This window comes from Festucalex cinctus, chromosome 2 (genome assembly GCF_051991245.1).
Source record: "Festucalex cinctus isolate MCC-2025b chromosome 2, RoL_Fcin_1.0, whole genome shotgun sequence".
In the NCBI taxonomy this organism is placed as follows: Eukaryota; Metazoa; Chordata; class Actinopteri; order Syngnathiformes; family Syngnathidae; genus Festucalex; species Festucalex cinctus.
In genome coordinates this window covers 32,677,033-32,694,975 of record NC_135412.1, presented here as the reverse complement: position 1 = coordinate 32,694,975, position 17,943 = coordinate 32,677,033, and the positions used below count along the sequence as shown (strand labels likewise).

Here is a 17,943-nt window from a genome sequence, read left to right as displayed (position 1 = left end):
TAGGTAGCACAATCCCTAAGACTTTAAGGCCATGATGTGCCATGTGTTCAGGTGCTGGATGACACTGAAAGAAATGTTAGCTTTCTGTTTACTCTGACGTTGACCATTATTTGTGTTATCATTCAAGTTGCAGGTTGACAGATGAATAACAAGTGAGCCCACAAAGTTATTCAGGAGTGCAATTAAATGAGTGGATTTGCGCACGTGGATGTCAGGTGCCAGGGTTCTGATTGATGCTGTGTTTTTGAGATTGACACATATTTAAAAGGAAAGCCTAACCTCCAATGCTGCTGCTTACTACCGAGGGCCTTTCTGTTAGCAGCACACTGTTGGCTCTCCTGGCACCAAACCCGTTTACTATTGTACTGACAATGCATATCTCATCCAAAACGCTGCGTGTGGGGATGCATGTGAGCTTGCGCTTTACAATAGTACAAGACTAAGAATGAAAGCAGCTTACCATGTGAGAACATGTGTTTACTACATTAGAATAAACATCTAGGCAGCTTTGTTTACCATTTAATCCAGTGGAAGATAATCACAAAAAGTCTGTATAGTATATAATGCTTTCTCAATTTGTTTAATTGATTCTAAATTCAAGCAGCTTACTCTTGAATCGAGTCAACACCAATTACCACATTACCCTGCATTGCTAAGAAGGGGTAACACATGCCCACTCACATCTTTACAAGTCATACTTAGTCATTGTTGGACATCCAGCCTTCATTCTTCTGATAGCGGGATTAGCTGCAGGGTGAAGCCATTTGGCACTGCCATGGATGCCGCCACAGACTCAGCACGGTGAGAACTAAGCCGTGAATCGCCGGTGGGCTTAAGCCAATTTATAGTCTGATACTTGGATCTAGCCATCGTAGCAGACTGCAGCTCAGCCTTTGTGCCAGTTGGGCTTTACTGTAAGCATGCCATGCCACCAGACAGGCTGGCAGGGGGAAAAATAGGGTCATCTGCAGACAAGTGTTCTGCTGCGTTGTTCAACAGAATCACAACAATAAGGTACATGTGATGCTAACTGACTTGTGATGACTGAATTTGTTTGGAATTCTTGAAGGCAATGCCTACAAGAACATGGAATTTGTATAGATTGGTGGACAAAAAAAGCTCAGAATTATTCCCATGGTTTGAATGAAATGTGGTCCAAAATTCAAAAAGGAATGATATCCACATTTTTCCAAACATTTCTAATTAGTAACTAATTTATTTTATTCAGTTAACCTGAGGGTGGCACGGTGGTGCACTGATTAGCACATCTGCCTCCCAGTTCTTAGGTGCAGGGTTTGATTCCTCCTCCGGCCTTACTGTGTGGAGTTTGCATGTTCTCCCTGTGCCTGAGTTTACTCCGGGTAGCCTACCGGTACTCCGGTTTCCTCCCGCATTCCAAAATCATGCATGATAGGCCGATTGACCACTCTAAATTGTCTAAAGGGATGATTGTGTATGCAATCGGTTGTTCGTCTATGTGTGCCCTGTGATTGGCTTGAGACCAGTTAAGGGTGTACTCTGCCCACTGATACCTTGGATAGGCTCCAGCATGTCTGTGACCCTCGTGAGGATAAGCTGTTATGAAAATGGATGGATGGATGAATGGATGGATGGATGGTTAACTTTAAAATCAAGTGTGACATTGAGGAGTAACTCCGTGGTGACATAATTTACCCCCTTTTCTTAACGTCGCCATTATTAGTGTGAAAAGTGGTTTAATTTTGGATTGTACTATTGAAATTAGGGGTGTTAAAAAAAAAATCGATTCGGCAATATATCGCGATACTACATCGTGCAATTCTCGAATCGATTCAATAGGCGGCTGAATCGATTATTATTATTATTATTATTATTATTATTATTATTATTTTTTTTTTTTTTTTTTAAAGACCTCAGAATTGTTCATTCGGTAGTCTTACCGATTCAATGTCTTATCATCATTGCCTTTTTTTTTTTTTTTGTGTGAATCGATTTTTAAACTTCCATTTTTAATGGAAAAATATTCAACAAAACGTCTGACTTCGGGTTAGGATTCACACCTTGAGCATGGAAGAATGTTATATGAACGGAACATGAAGCCTTAATATTTTATTTTAATGCTGTTCAAACATGAAACAGATTACAACCTCTATAAGACTGAAATTTCAGATAAATAAATAATACATTTTCATATAAATCTTACACTCTACAAGCTTACTGATTAGTATTTTCTAAATTTGAATGAAAAAAATCGCAACAATCGACTTATAAATTCGTATCGGGATTAATCGGTATCGAATCGAATCGTGACCTGTGAATCGTGATACGAATCGAATCGTCAGGTACTAGGCAATTCACACCCCTAATTGAAATACTTAGTTATCATGATTACATGGGAACTACTAACATAGTTTGTAGGGAACTTTGTACAAAGGGTGACATTTTGAAGACCAATGAGACCCCATTCAATTTTGGTGTACAATAAGAGAAAGGTGCAGGTCGAGGAAATTTTCACTGGCTTTGAACCACAACATCCAGTAGATGGAGCTGCGTTGCAAAATATTCAGGTGTGTGGCAGCAGACACACACTTTGTATTGTGCATTACTGCCAGCTTATTGCCCAGAATGTTTTCATTCAAACGAGATAGACCAGGGTGGCCTTAGTTGAGGAATGTGCTCTATTGAATGCCATCCTGAAATAATTACATTTTTTGACTGGCTGGATAAATTGGCTGTATTCATCACCTGTTGCTTTGATATATCCTTGACACTCTTCACATTTTTCTTTCTAGTGTTGTTGGTGGCGACAAAAGATTTTTTTTTTTTACCTTCAAGTCAGAAGAAGACATATGTATATTTACCATTTGTATGTATGTACTTTCATTTCAAAACGTTATTTAATGTCTATGTTACAAATTTATAACATATAATACTTAGCTACACACCTTGAATCCAAGCGGGCACCGCCATATTGATACCTATAAACATATTGCAGCATCATCCACCTAAGGATCACGAGAGACGTTAGTCCGTTTATTGAACACCAAATGAGCGATACTTTATGGTAGAGGACAAAAAAATAATGCCAAGTCATGAAGAGCACACACAGTTTTGTGTCGTTTGCTCGTTAGTCTGACGTCTCCTCCATCTTTCACCAGCGGTATCAAGTGACACATTGAGTCCTCGGCCTTAACATGGATACTCATTTCAATCCCACTTGTATATACATGTTTATTAATTCACTCTGGTAATAAAGGATACCTGCAAATCAGGGGACCGTATTATACATCAGGACAGAGAAAACAAAACAGCTTTTTAAGGGTGATTTGGGCAGGGGATATTATACAGATGTGTGTGTTATTCACGGAAAATTACAGTACTGTAATTCATTTTCAAGTTGTAGGCTACATTGGAATCACATATTTGTCTATCGCCGATTTGTGCTTTTGTTGATTTCGTTCTCCTTTCTGAAATTGAGTACAGTATTACTTTAATAGACTCATTGAGTTAATCTGATTTTTTTTCTCAATACAAAAATTAATAAAGCACATCATTATTTCTCTGAGGGGAAGCTTATTTGAAAAAAATCAACAGTCTCAAGATCCTTAATAGGATTTCTAAGTAAAAAAAAAAGCCCTAAGAAATACGTGTGACTTGATTAGTTTTTTTATGGCATTTAAGTCTTATTGATGTTTTTCTTTTGTTTTCCCTGGCAGCCAGCCATTTTGCATAAATTGCTATTTATAGAGCTGATTTTAAACACTGCCACCTTGTTCATTTGCGGAGAAACAACTCTTCATCTGGGAGGTTCACTCAGTTCTGCATTTGATTAGAGCAGAGGCTTTCACAATGCCATTATCTTACTTTTTCTTCTAAACGAACTAGACTTACCATGACCATGTTTTTAAATGCCGCTCTGCAGGTCTGCTGTGCCTTAGAAAGTCCAAGGATTGCCAATTGATCTTCCTCCACACATATTCCTTAACTGCTCTGTGTCCACTGACCAGCGGAGGGTGATGAGGCTGGCAGAGAGCCTCCAGCTTGTCCTGCTGCTGGCTCTGAGCACCGAGGCCACAAGCCTCGATATTCCTCCTGAAGGTAGGCAAGTCATTAGATATCAGCTCGCCATCAGTATTGGAAATGCATTAGCTATATCCTTGGTGGGCCAGCAAGGCCTTCTCTGCTGCTCTGAACAGCATCAGAAGCACTGACCTACCTATTTACAAACTAAATTCTAAAATGTGTTATATGAAATTGTATTAATTTATTCCCATTCTTCATCTTGTAACATTTCTTTTGGCTACATTACTTTTAGTATGTTAATGTCATAATTTTTGTTGTCCAATCAGATTACAGCTTGTATGTGCTGTCATCTCAATCTAGTCTGGCTGGGACCTTCAAAATCAGTATAATGGAAATAGGACTGTTTTGTTAACGGACCAGATTTCAAATTTGCCTCATATGTCCAACTAGTAGATGGCCAGCAATCATGTCAGCATTTTTCTGTGGCGGACAGACCAAAACTTGTTCAATTCGAGAAACAACTTGGTCGCGACCTGCACACATTCATTATATTCATAATCAGCATCTCTGGAGTATAAAGTATTTTAGACCATTTTGAAAAAAAAAAATATATATATATATATTTATATATATATATATATATATATATATATATATATATATATATATATATATATATATATATATATATATATATATATATATATATATATATATATATATATATATATATATATATATATATTTGGTGTCGTGTAATTATGGTCATTAGACTGTACATCTATGCTAATTTTGTTTTTGGTTCATATTACCGGTATGTGTCTTTACATTGCATGTTTCTGTCTTCTAACGACAGTGGAGAAGCTTCCTACTATTACATTTCACACTAGGGGACCCATAATTGCCCTTCCTTACGACAACACTGTGACTATCAGGTGTGAAGCGAGGGGAAACCCTCCCCCAGAGTAAGTGACAATTAGTTTTATGCTAATATTAAAAAAAACTGTGAACAGTTGTATAATTTTCAATTCTCCACCCTGCCTTTTGTTCTGCACGAACAGATACAGATGGACAAAAGATGACCTCGACTTTATCCCTCCCCAGCCTACAACAGTCAGAAGTGACCAACTTGCCACAGATGGTACTTTTGTGCTTCAAAACAAAAGCCTCGCTAGATTTCAGGGTAAATATCGATGCTACGCTTCCAACAAGCTGGGAACCGCCATGACGGAGACAATCGAGCTTATAGTAACTAGTAAGTAACATTTACTGTAAAAGCTGAACTGTTATTACCAACTACAGATAAATGTCTGTCATGATAAAGTATTCGTTTTATGATTTGCTTCCTCTCTTTTTGGTTAGGTATGCCAAAATTTGCAAAGGAGACAAGTGAACCAATTGTTGTTGAGGAGGGAGAACCATTCGTCTTGGAGTGTAACCCTCCGGAAGGCGTTCCCCCAAGAAAGATCCACTGGATGTCCATTGGTATGCGCACAATTATGTCATTTACTCTTATTATGAACTTGTACACAACTCATTGATGAGCTGGTTACCTTTACAAAGGTAATAATGCTCAGTTTTGGTTGACAAGTATTCACTATTGTTCATTAGTTTTATGATAGTCTGAATGGCTCATTTCTGATTTTTTCATGTTAGACCTGGGTCACTTTCGTATGTGGTCCTAGATCAGATATGTAATGTTTTTTTATTTTTATTTTTGCAATGCAACCTCAGTTTGAAACAGACAGGTAGCATGTATCCATTCCAACCAATATGTTATCAAAAACCCAATTTGTACTCCGCACGGGCAGGCAAGAGTGCTTGAAACGCACCGCGTCCGTTCCGCAGGCAGTGTGAATTTGACCGGTCGGTATCTTTTGTTTATCGCTGTGATGGTGCTTGTGGAGTCGCGATGTTAATGGTTCTTGGTGGAACAGAATTGTCAACAAATCGCTCCTCATAATGTCACTCTTGTCAAAGTTGTCAAACCGGCAATTGAAAGCGAGGGACGTGGACTCTTTGCTAAAATGCTAAGAAAGGAAGACACGGCTGTCACGTTGTAACACACTTCCTGTGGCACTTCCAAATGTAAAGTGCCTACACAGTTCAGCTGTCAAGACACTTTATTGTGACGAGGTCCGACAACAACAGTGCCTCTAACTGTGCGCAAATGACATTTTTCAAAGCCAATCACTGCACAACGTCTTTCTTGTAAGCTTATTTCGAGCCTTGAAACTAATAAATGAATTATAATGAAACACATTACACATACAATAACGATAATGGCGTTTCAAATATAGGGAGAATAATTAGATTAGTCCGTTTATGAAAAAAGAACGGAGTTTAACCGCCGTTAATTTATTCCCAACACTAGTTGTTAGCAATTAGGTGGTATTGGACAGTATCTCACGGCACACTAGTGTACCACGGAACAGTGGTTGAGAAACACTAGTCAAATGACATTTAATAACATTTTGAAATCAAAATAATTCTCACAAATCAAATTACAAGGATCCAAAGTCCAATGCTTTTCAGTGCTTCCTTTCACCAAGTTAATGCTGCAGTCGAGGAAGGCGGGAAGTCGGATTGATCCCACTCGGATTGTCCCACTTCCGACCTCAAAGTGTTTGAGGCATATGTAAACAACTAAGATGGCTGATTATAGTAAATTTGGTAAAGTTTGTTGTTCTGGTTAACGCAGTAAGTCCAAATCACGGTGAGTTACTAAATTTTATATGAACATAGCCTAAGATTTTGGTTTTCTCAAATGCAGTGACGAATTGTGTTTTTTTGCCTGTTAGGCGCTATAAATGAGTTAAGCGGTTTCATGAGTGAGTCAAAAATATTGGGAAATGCTCTCAGCATGAGACAGTTAGTTGTACATCATAAACTACCACTAAATACAGCATATTGTTTAATTAATATCTCTTAGACAGTTTCAGTCAAAATGGAACATCATTGCCTATGTACAAGTAAAATATTTGATACAGCTCTTGTATAGGATATGATAATGCTGAATAAATGAATGTGAGTGTTTGCCATATTCCTGCTAATTTGCACATGAAAAAAACAGCTGGTTCTGTCATAATTCTCAAAATTAGTAGCTGCTGGGAAACATTTTCAGTGGATTGAATTGTGGTATTTGTCCTAATGTTTGAAACCAAGTCTATAGAAAGTAGTTGATGCAGAGAATGGCCACCCTGATGTTTGAATTGTGGTGTTTCTTTGCGTAAGCTTACAGTGTATTGACAAAAGCAGTGAGCAACCTGACCAATAGCCACCTAGAAAGTGAAAATGGAAGAAAATGTGGATTTGGTGCCTCATTTGCAGCTATAACTGCATCTATTCTTCTGGGAAGACTTTTTACTAGATGCTTGAGTTTTTGTCTGCGGGATGTAGGACTGGAGAACAGAGGCCTCTGCTGCCCACCAACACTGTTGTGGTTTATAGGGGTCATCCACCCCAAAGTCATCCAAGCATGCCTTTTTAGAAGTTGCTATGTGTGCATTAGGAAAAGAATAGGGTCTACCTAAAACTATTCCCGCAAAGTATGTGAAATTACTGTATACCATTGTCCAAAATGGATAGATGCCACTCAGTACTTTTTGACAGGATATTATGGCAGCTTTCACACCCTTTGTGAGGCAAACAAAGATCTTCACCTGAGTTTACCTCACATTGTGTTTTCCAACCTCTGCCAAAACAGAGTGATTTGTTGAGCAAAAGGTGACCTCTGTTTTTCCCTAAGAGGACTGAGCTAAGTGTCTGCCTCTCGAGGCGCCCTCAAACACATGACAGAAAGTCAGAACTCAAAAGAAGTGCTCGCTGTGCTTTTCTTTTATATACGACCCAAATGCATAAGAATAGACGCTCAGTTCTCGCAAGTGCCACGGAACATAACTGTACTCAAAGTGTTTTATGAGTTTGCTTTGTGTATTGACTTAAGCAATGACTTAAGGCTATGCTTTAAATGAGACTGTAAATGAAGCTTCAGTGACCCGAGACATAAATAATAGGTCTGTGCAAACCAGCAGTTCACTGGTTCCATTCAAGTACACTTTCCATTGAAGTCAAGTATGAGACTACATTAAACAAACCCCAAATTTCAACCCACCAAAAAAACTGGGGCAATATTTGTAACACTAATATAATACAGGGGCATTAAAGTCACCCGACACTCCATTAGGTCCAACTAATGCAAGCACTGGGTCAAAATAATTGGTCATACAGAATTTATTTTTGAATGACAATTGGAGGCGTTATTCATATGTTCCCTCTCATTAGAAAATTATACTGTGCAGTTCTACACCCACTGCAACCAACAATTACCGGTATTATGTTGTTTACCTTTTAAACTATCATTGCGTATTGCTAAACAACCATCTGTTCTCTGGTAGTGTTAGTAAATGGACAGATTTGGTTGCAGATTCATCAAATTCAAACCATTAGTTTTGCACCGACAACTATTCACGTGAAATTTGTACACGAATGGTGAATCACAATGTTTATATCGACCATCAGGCCACAAGCCTTGCAGTTGATAGTACCATTTACATTTCCGACTGACCAACGTCGGAGCACCTAGTGCATGCACCGATACTCCGTTTTTGGTGCGCACTGAATTTCCGAATGACAAATTCAACAATGAACTGAGTTTCCGAATGGTCGGAGTGAACCAGTGCAGAGTGCACGCTCGGTGTGTATTTCATAATGTGCCCAGAATCTACAATTTGGACTTGGCAGAACAGAAAATAATGTTCTATTTTGTTCAATGATTGTGGCATTGCCTTTTATTGTTCCCCTTTGCATGGTTGGTGTAGCTTTAACTTGCGCAGGATATTACAAAGTAGCTTTAGTGACACTAGTTTCCCAAAGCAAAGTATAAAAGTACTTACAGTACGTAGTCAAATTCTTTGAGAGGGTCCGGAGTAGCACTTGTTTAGGCAAGTAATAGAAAACATCAGTGGACGAAATGCCTAGTGGAGCACAGTGCAATCAACCAAATTCACATTAAACTAGACTTGCCCTGGCTTGAAAATTAAAATGCGCTTGTTTTGTAGTGTAGTCTACATTCTGTAAACAAATTGTCAGGTTCGTAGGGGGCACGGTTGCTTTGTGCACCTGCACTAAAATTAAGTTACGCCGGTTTACGCCGAGTGCGAGGGTGCAAGTCTACCAAAATATGTCCCAAAATGTCAATTTATAGTAAAGCCCCTCTAACGGGGTTAAAGGTCAAAAGCTTTCAAGTGACACATCACTTACATACACATGATTTTAAGTAGGGATGGGCGAGTACCGATACCAGGTATCGGTATCGGGCCGATACCAGCCTTTTTTCAAGTACTCGAGTACTCGTGACGCAGACGAGTACAAGCGACCGATGGCAGAGGGGGAAGACGTTAAGTGAGTCCTCCTTGCCTGTAACTGGCGCTAGCTGGCAGCAGTTTTTCAACAAAACTTCACCGGTTTGGAAATACTTCAAAATTGTGAATCTTAAACTAAAAGAGCATTTTATGTGTTTTATTTTGGGCGTTAAGACTATTGAAGAGTGACTGTGCTGTTTTTTTTTTTTTTTGGTAAAAATTAAAGGAAATATATTTGTTTAAAAATATCTTTTAGTGATTTTTTTTTTTTTGTCAAAATGTGCTACTGGTATCGGCAGTTGGTATCGGTATCGGTGAGTACAGAGGGTCTGAGTATCGGTATCGGTCTGAAAAAAAGTGGTATCGAACATCCCTAATTTTAATTCAACACAAGTATGCAGACAGAATGTGTTCAAAATTGGATTTCGAGAAAAAAGCAGTCAGCTTGCATGTGTGTCATGTGTCATGTGTTTATTGATCCGAGAAAAAAAATGTTTCCCTCTTTTCCTTCTTTTTGTTATTCAAAAAAATCTGAGTTATAGCTTGAAAATAACTTCTGAAAATTGTGTATTTATAAATGTTTTTTGTTCTTTAATACTTTTAATCCATGCTTTTCGATGGTGAACGAGCCTGTGAAATTGTTAAAATGTTTACGTTGATCATTCCACAATGTTTGTGCAGCATATTGTACTATAAATAAAGTTGAATTGAGATGAGTCGAGTAGTTTTGTTTTGGCATCAGGATCATGTCATTAAGAGAAACTTGCACTGTTTTTCAGGTCTTCAGCACATTGAGCAGGATGAGAGGGTTTCCATGGGCACTGATGGCAGCCTGTACTTCTCTCATGCCTTACAGAAAGACAGTCGCCAGGACTACTGCTGCTTTGCCGACTTTCACCGCATTCGCACAATCGCCCAGAAGCCCGCGATGGCAGTTGAGGTCAAGCCAAGTAGGTGTATTGGCGTTCAATCAAAAAGTACACTACTAGACATCTCTGAAATGGTACAAGAAAAACAATCATTCTGACAAAGTGTTTGAACATAGGACACTTGGATGTTTTTGGCAGGTATTTTAATTGCCTAGTTAATAGTTTTACTCCATACCAAAATGCAGGGCTTGTCCAGTCTAGTTGTGCTGTAGACTTTTAGGGTGTGTGATGTTGTCAGGGTTTTAACTTGTGATAGCTGCTAAAACTACTGTGTATTCCATTCACAATGTTTTATTTCCATTGCAGGGACACCAGAGTATGAATCTGCTGACAGCAGTGATGCCAGTGAGTGATCCCCCTACCCTCTTTCTTCTTTTATCCGACCCAGCAAAATATAGATGTTTCATATCAGTGCCACTTTTGAAAATATGAAACAGCGCAACTGGGAGTTGTAAATAGCTTTTGCTGATTTGACCATTGATATCAATTATGCATAACAGTGAGGGGGACTCTATTGTGGTTGCAGGCCCCCCTGTGAGAACACCCAGCCTTCTGCTGCCATCTGGTGTCCAGACAGAGAAAGTGCTGTTGAAAGGAGCAGAACTGCAGCTTGAGTGTGTACCGGGAGGAAAGTAAGCATCAGTTGTGCAGCTGCGTTTTATTAATTCCTGATGACATTTAGCCTCATAATGTATCATTGTGCAGCCCCACCCCGAAGATTGAATGGATGAAGATGGGAGACAAGCTTACCACTCGAGCAAAATATGACAACTTTGGAAAACTGTTGACCATCGCTGCAATAGAGGAAAGTGATGAGGGCAAATACATGTGCTTAGCCAAGAACTCAGCTGGGCAGGCTGTCCACTACTTTGACGTAATAGTTGAAGGTTAGTCAACATCAGGTGCTCATTATGCATGAAGCACACCGTGGACACTTTTGTTTTGACTCATCGTGATGACAGTTGCTTTAACACCAAGCAAACACAACATTTCTTTTCTCAACATCTTCCAGAGCCTCCAAAGTGGCTGACAGAGCCGCCTCACAGCCAGCTGACCGTGATCGGCTCTGATGTGCACATCAAGTGCTCGGTCAGCGGGAAACCACAACCAGACATAATGTGGAGGAAGAATGGACACGTTTTTGAAGGTGGGTGATGGAAAGTCATGTTTTCATGCATCTATTTGCACATCAGTCATTGTTGTGAAACAGAGTATGAGATGACAAGCAAGCATCGCTACTGTATTTTCCTTACAGACTCTTGAAAAACATGACACCCGATAGACACTGCTACCATAAAAAGTTAACTCTGAAGTGTAATTGTAATTGTAGCTCCTTCCAACTTAATGGAACACATTTAGGGAAGTCCCTCTTTTATGTTCCAGCATGGCTGCACCCCAGTGCAGTCCATGAATGCATGCTCGGTTGAGTTTAGTGTGCAAGAACTTGGGCGTTCTGACCTCAACTCTACAAACACAACTCATCTCAACTAGACAGAGCACAAATGTTTGTCAGGATGAAGGGATAACATTACTGTAGAATCTTTCCCAAAGGTGCTCGTAGCTGTTATATCTGAAAAGGGGGCAGCAACTCCGTTTTCTCAAGTGTGCTGGCCATGCAACCAAATATTTTAATCCATATTATGCATACTGGTTGAGATTTTATCAGAATTTTTCTTAGCATTATTTAGTCTTTCTTTTTTTAGATGACCCCTTGAGCAACAAACGAGTGCTTGATGACACACTGGTTCTCCACAATGCCATGCCAGATGACAGCGGCGTATACCAGTGCGAAGCAGCCAACAGACATGGCGTGGTTCTTGGCAACATTAACATCATGGTCATGAGTGAGTAGGCTGCATAAAAAAGTTGATCACTATAACAATCATACTTCTTCACCAAGTACAAAACTTTGGAAATGCATGTTTTGAGACACAGGTATTAATCTAGCAATGTTTATTTTGCTGTGCATATATGCTTTAATTTGAGACTTTGTGACTCAAAATATACTTGAAAAATGAAAACCTCTATAATGAGCATTACAACATCATAAGGTAGGGTTACCTTATTTTAGATTATCATGTAAAGGCAGATTTATTTTTGCTGCACTTTTGCACCAAGGACTCACTAATTTGCATCCAATTTGAAATTGGCTCTAGAAACATTGTATTCTTATTTTTAATGTGCCCTTCACTTTGCTTTTAGTAGCGTTTGTACTTAGCCTTCAAGATTTGTTTTATTTTTATTTTTAAAGATTCAGTTCTGTGGTAAAACCTATTATCATTATTTGGATGTTTACAGGTCGTTTTGTTTCCACTTTTTACGTACGTTGTCAAAATGTCCTTTACTCTATGTCATTGTTTATCATTGCAGCTTTGTAACAACAATCCCCTTTTTTTACATGAAAAAACTGACATTGTATATTTCTCATGTATGTGTGTCATGTTTTCCTGGAGTGGATGGTTACTTGCTGTGCATGGAATTATTAGAGTGCCAGCAGAACACAATTGCTTCACTTTCAACAATATTATGGGAAAAACAAAGACAAAGGAAAGCTGTTTCGACATGACTGAAACTCATCAAATTAAGAAAGAAAGACGAAAATGATTTTAATTGGTGGTTTTGTGTGCATTTTTTAGCATGAAGACACCATTAATTTTCCATTCACTTGTAGATATGGCTCCTCTGATCCTGACCGAGGACTATCATGAGTACGCAGTGATACGTGGTGAAGATGTGGCCATGAGCTGCAGTGCATTTGGCTCGCCACCTCCCACTATCTCTTGGTAAGAAGCACAGGACTGTTGGTCAGAAATTTCACAGAAATGATACAGAAGAACCTGACACATCATGTGGTGTGACTTGTTTTTGTGGGGGGGCGGGGGGGCGGGGGGGGGGGGGGGGGGGGGGGGTTAGTCACAAATAAACTCATCAGTGAGTGTGACTGAGGAAAAAAAGTGTCGAACTGCAGCATGTGAGTCAACTATTCAATCCACACTGCTTCAGGTGTTCACGCCACACAGGCTTCTGTCTGTTTAATGAGATTATCCTCTTGCCATCCTCGAAATTGGGGCTAATTAGATTCTATTATTGAGCATTAAAGCTCTGCTTCATTTCCTTTAAAAGGGATCTTAGTCCCTCCCGATACACTCTTTGGTCTTAGTAGTTTGTGTCTGGGGATGATCCACTTAAAAACTTTACTGACATGGATTGAGATTATTATAAAACTGAGAAATGGGATTTGTTGAATTGAAATGTGCAGCAAAAAAAAAAGTACTAAAAAAATAAATAAATAAATAAAATAAAAACAACAACAACTTCCCACTTTTCCGATAGAGACACATATGAATATGCCTCAAAAGCCATTTAATTGCCATGGAAACCACAAATCACTGTATGACATACGACTGTGGTTGTTACCAACTAGATATACTAGCTGGAGTTGTGTGGGTAACTCGACTGAGACAGAAATTCATGGCAAGGTCACAAAGATGACAATTTGACAATTTATGTCACCAAAAAAAATAAAAAATTGTGACTATGTATGCAACACAAAATTTGGGCCCAAACATTTTTTCCATCCCTCCTTTGTACCCCTTCTCATTAGGGTGTCTATCCCAACAGATTTTGGGGGGGGGTTTGTATAGACAAATGACCATTTCACTCATATTCATGGATGGATGGATGGATGGATGGAGTTATTCGCCCTGTTTACAATAGCGCCCACTGTTCTGAGAAAACTTTCTTCAAGAAGTGCATCTGTAGGAATTTTTGACCATTCATCCAGAAGGAAATATGCGATAGCGGGAACACAGTAAAATATTGCTTTTAATTTAGTTCTGCATAATGGACTTTGCTGTCAGATATGCAGCACCTACTGTATGTGAAAAAAATTCTTGCTCTCTCTCAGGGCCAAAGATGAGACTCCAGAAACCATTGAGGGAGAAAGATTTGTTGCCCTTCAGAACGGGTCGTTACAAATATCCAATGTGGAGAAGAAAGACAGCAGCGAATACGTCTGTGTTGCCGATAACAGCGAGGGCAAGTCGTCTATCACGGCCGTGCTGGCAGTGAAAGGTATCACAACAAAACAAGAAAATTGCTTAAGCATTACTAGACAAGATAGTTCTTAAAGGGCCAACCACAAATAAACACAAATGATGACAAATGAACCAATTACCGAGAGTTGTAATGGTTGAGGTAAATTAGTCTTAAGGATGACAGAGGTTTTGGATGGCAGTGGATGAGGACTTGGTGCTAGACTGGTCGAGCTAATATTCAAATCTAGGAGGAAAAAAAAGGGTGATTAAAGTTATGCAAAGCAATTACATATTCTAATTGCTCAAAAGTTTCAGAACCACAATTTTTCGGGGTTTTTTGTAAATTGAAATTCATTCATGCTGTTCAACATCTTATTGTGCTCTGAAATAAAATCAAATAACCAACATTTCAAGACACAAAAGAAATCATTGAATCAATCTCTAAGCAATGTGTATATTTTCTTTGACTCTTTTGTCTACTTCATCCCAAAATAGCTTGATGGGGGTAAAGTTTTGAGACTGCATTTGTGTAGAGTTCTGAAATATATGTTAATTTTCAGTTTTGGGTAATACCTTTTTTTGAACCTTTGGCATTTCACTACTTTACTGAAGTTTGTACATTTCTAGCTATTCATTGGACTTGCACTGCTCGACTTTCAATACAAAAAACTGGAGTAATTGGGGTGTTCTAAAACTTTTGACCTATATTGCATATTTATAAAATGTTATATTGACTTAATTATTGAATAAAAACAACAACTCGGTGATATAGCCAGGCTACATTTCAGCAGAAAATGGATGTGTTGGGTTATGTTTTTTTTTAATGTACTTTTGCATGGTCTTATGTATTTTCCTCACTGACTTTATGTTACTAGATCCCACACACATTGTAAACGGACTTCAGGACATGCAGATCATCAGCGGGACCACAGCCCAGTTGATGTGTCAGGCTGAGTATGATAAAAGTCTGGAGGACTCCTTTGAGGTGGTTTGGATGAAGGACGGTGAGAAAATGACACTGTCCACAGAAGAGCATTCCAGGTTTGCAGATGCAATAATGTTTCTCTGCTGATTCAGGTAATGTGCATACCATGACCAAAGGTTTTTATGTTCAGGTACTTTGTGGGTGATGGCATGCTGCAGATCATGAACGTGAACCTGAATGATGGGGGAGTATACTCATGCATGGCCAGAACGCGTCTGGATAAGGAAAACAGTACTGCACTTCTCACAGTGCTTGGTAAGGTACTCCTGTTCATCATACTGTATACACTACATAATCAATGACCATGGGTAGAAAGGATGCAATAGTCTGTGAATTCAAAACATACACCAATGACATGTGCCTTCACATTGAGAGCAATAATATGCAGCAGATTGTGCTGTTTGTTGTACAAATGCATGCAAATACACCCGCCATCCTTATAATGCTGATTTTGTGGTCATTTCCCTTGTGTGTGGCAAAAAACAGTAAACTGACTTCATCCCTGAGGGCCCCGTAAATGGTGGCCTATAAAGCGTCCAAAGGTGTTTAATTAAACGCTTTGTCATAAAACTTGAATGTTGAGTGGATGATATTATGTAATACTGACTCCCTCATGAGAGAGAACACAAGTAATTGTTGGTGCGCATTACATTTTTTTTTGTGACACATTATATTAATCATCCATTGTAGGCCTATATGTTGAAAAAGCTACTCTGACCTGGATGTTTCTATATGTTGCAGATGTTCCTGATGCCCCGCAAAACGTAGAGATAAGTGAACTCGAGAATAAAAGACATATCAGTTTAGCGTGGGTACCTGGCAGTGACCACAACAGTTCCGTAACAGGTGAGATAAAACGGATGTGAAATATGGGCTCTCTTTTTTTAATTCATGTTCACAGGTACTTTGGGCACTATTCTCATGTCCGACAGGTCAATTGCAAAGCGCGTTGTGCACGTACATTTGTGAAGTTTTCTTTCTTTTGGTATTTTGGTAGACGACGGGCGCGGGTAGAAAGGGATGTTTGCCTTATGTCATCCAAGGGAAGCAGTTCTCATTATTCCCTTTGAATTAAATCATAGTGTGACAATTCTCAACTACTTATAGAATAAGGCAGAAAGAAACTGAAATATTTTCCATTTTGTGATGTGCCTGCTTAACCTGTATTTTGTGCTACTATAGGTGTTTATTTATTATTTTGTTAACATCGGGGCAATATTTAAAAATCTAAAAGACATTTTCTTTTACTAGATCATTTAGTTTACATTTCTCCTCATCTAATCATCACATTGGATGAGTTAACATTAATTAAATTAAATCTGCAGTCTTCATGGTGAACCGCATATTGACCCTTAGAAACAGAATGTCCATATATGATTTCTGAAGTTCAAATGAATATGTGTTTGATAATGATTAAACATGCTCGTCCCTGATCCTCTGCATGAATACAGAATTCATTGTGGAGTATGAGGAGAGCCAATGGGAGCCAGGCAAGTGGAAAGAGCTCCACAAAGTCCCTGGTAACCAGGCAACAGCCGAGCTGGCACTCCACGGACATCTTAACTACCAGTTCAGAGTGTACGCAGTGAATGCTGTTGGACCTGGCCCCCCTAGTGAGCCTACTGAGCGCTACAAAACCCCCCCAGCTGGTGAGACACACTCACTCAGGCTCTCACTTGAATCCGTGCTTTCTGCTCTGATGAAATTTTTAGCAGTTCTTTTTCAATTGTGTGGGGCCAGCCAGAATTACACACTGTAATTCTGCAGCAGTAAGCTTAGTTATCCCTTTGAACCTCTCAAAGAAGAAGTTTGCTCCTCAGCATTGTGTTGCATCTTAAAGTTGACAGGATTGTGTGTGCACAATTCAGTGTCTGAGAATCATCATTTTTACAAATATCCTTCAAAGCTCCTGATAGGAACCCAGAAAACATTAAAATCCAAGGCCACCTGCCTCATCAAATGGACATTAGCTGGGAGGTAAGATTTTACTGAACTACAGTATTTCCATGTATCGAGATCCGATCCAATGAAATGTTCCTGTTGTAGCCACTCTTGCCTGTTGAACACAATGGCCCAGGCCTGGAGTACAAGGTGAGCTACAGGAAACTCGCTGTGGAAGACACATGGACGGAACACCTGGTCAAAAGACACTCCTTCGTTGTGAGGAACACGTCAACGTTCATCCCATACGAGATCAAAATTCAGAGCAGGAACAGCCACGGCTGTGGACCGGAGCCTAAAATTGCTACGGGTTATTCTGGAGAAGATGGTGAGTGAATATTGCGCCAGAAACTACAAATATGGCAGGGCATTTATTTATTGTGGAAATGCTGGGAGACAAGCTTTCACGCTCATGCTCTACTGCATTATACGTTTCCCTAGGAAATGAAAATCAGCATGATTTTTAATGTATTTTTTAAATGCCGTGCATTTCATAACCGTAACCAGCAGTTGATTTGTTCAACTATAGCTTGTGGTCTGCTGAAAAACACCAGGAAGTCTGTAAGATTTTTAGTTGTTGTGACCTCTGAGTCAGTGATCAAAAAAGAGCTGGAAAAAAGGTTTGCAAGCTCTTTGTTTTCTTTAATAACAGCATCAGTTCCAGCATGCACCACACAGACAACAGT

The 17,943-nt window shown here is 39.2% G+C and overlaps 1 protein-coding gene across 10 annotated transcripts in view; it reads left to right on the top strand.

Annotated features, from left to right (window-relative positions):
* LOC144014603 (neural cell adhesion molecule L1-like protein) overlaps nucleotides 1-17,943 on the top strand; it is a 53,524-nt gene that overhangs the window by 391 nt on the left and 35,190 nt on the right. For all 10 annotated transcript variants that reach the window (XM_077514692.1, XM_077514691.1, XM_077514690.1 and 7 more), the window contains exons 2-19: nucleotides 3,902-4,077; nucleotides 4,859-4,967; nucleotides 5,064-5,257; nucleotides 5,365-5,487; nucleotides 10,145-10,315; nucleotides 10,601-10,639; nucleotides 10,821-10,926; nucleotides 11,000-11,181; nucleotides 11,307-11,441; nucleotides 11,998-12,138; nucleotides 12,966-13,077; nucleotides 14,202-14,368; nucleotides 15,207-15,372; nucleotides 15,447-15,571; nucleotides 16,058-16,162; nucleotides 16,768-16,965; nucleotides 17,223-17,293; nucleotides 17,363-17,585. In XM_077514692.1, the coding sequence (XP_077370818.1) occupies nucleotides 3,996-4,077; nucleotides 4,859-4,967; nucleotides 5,064-5,257; nucleotides 5,365-5,487; nucleotides 10,145-10,315; nucleotides 10,601-10,639; nucleotides 10,821-10,926; nucleotides 11,000-11,181; nucleotides 11,307-11,441; nucleotides 11,998-12,138; nucleotides 12,966-13,077; nucleotides 14,202-14,368; nucleotides 15,207-15,372; nucleotides 15,447-15,571; nucleotides 16,058-16,162; nucleotides 16,768-16,965; nucleotides 17,223-17,293; nucleotides 17,363-17,585 (2,449 nt within the window). In that variant the 5' untranslated portion in view covers nucleotides 3,902-3,995. The remainder of the gene's footprint in view (nucleotides 1-3,901; nucleotides 4,078-4,858; nucleotides 4,968-5,063; nucleotides 5,258-5,364; nucleotides 5,488-10,144; nucleotides 10,316-10,600; nucleotides 10,640-10,820; nucleotides 10,927-10,999; nucleotides 11,182-11,306; nucleotides 11,442-11,997; nucleotides 12,139-12,965; nucleotides 13,078-14,201; nucleotides 14,369-15,206; nucleotides 15,373-15,446; nucleotides 15,572-16,057; nucleotides 16,163-16,767; nucleotides 16,966-17,222; nucleotides 17,294-17,362; nucleotides 17,586-17,943) is intronic.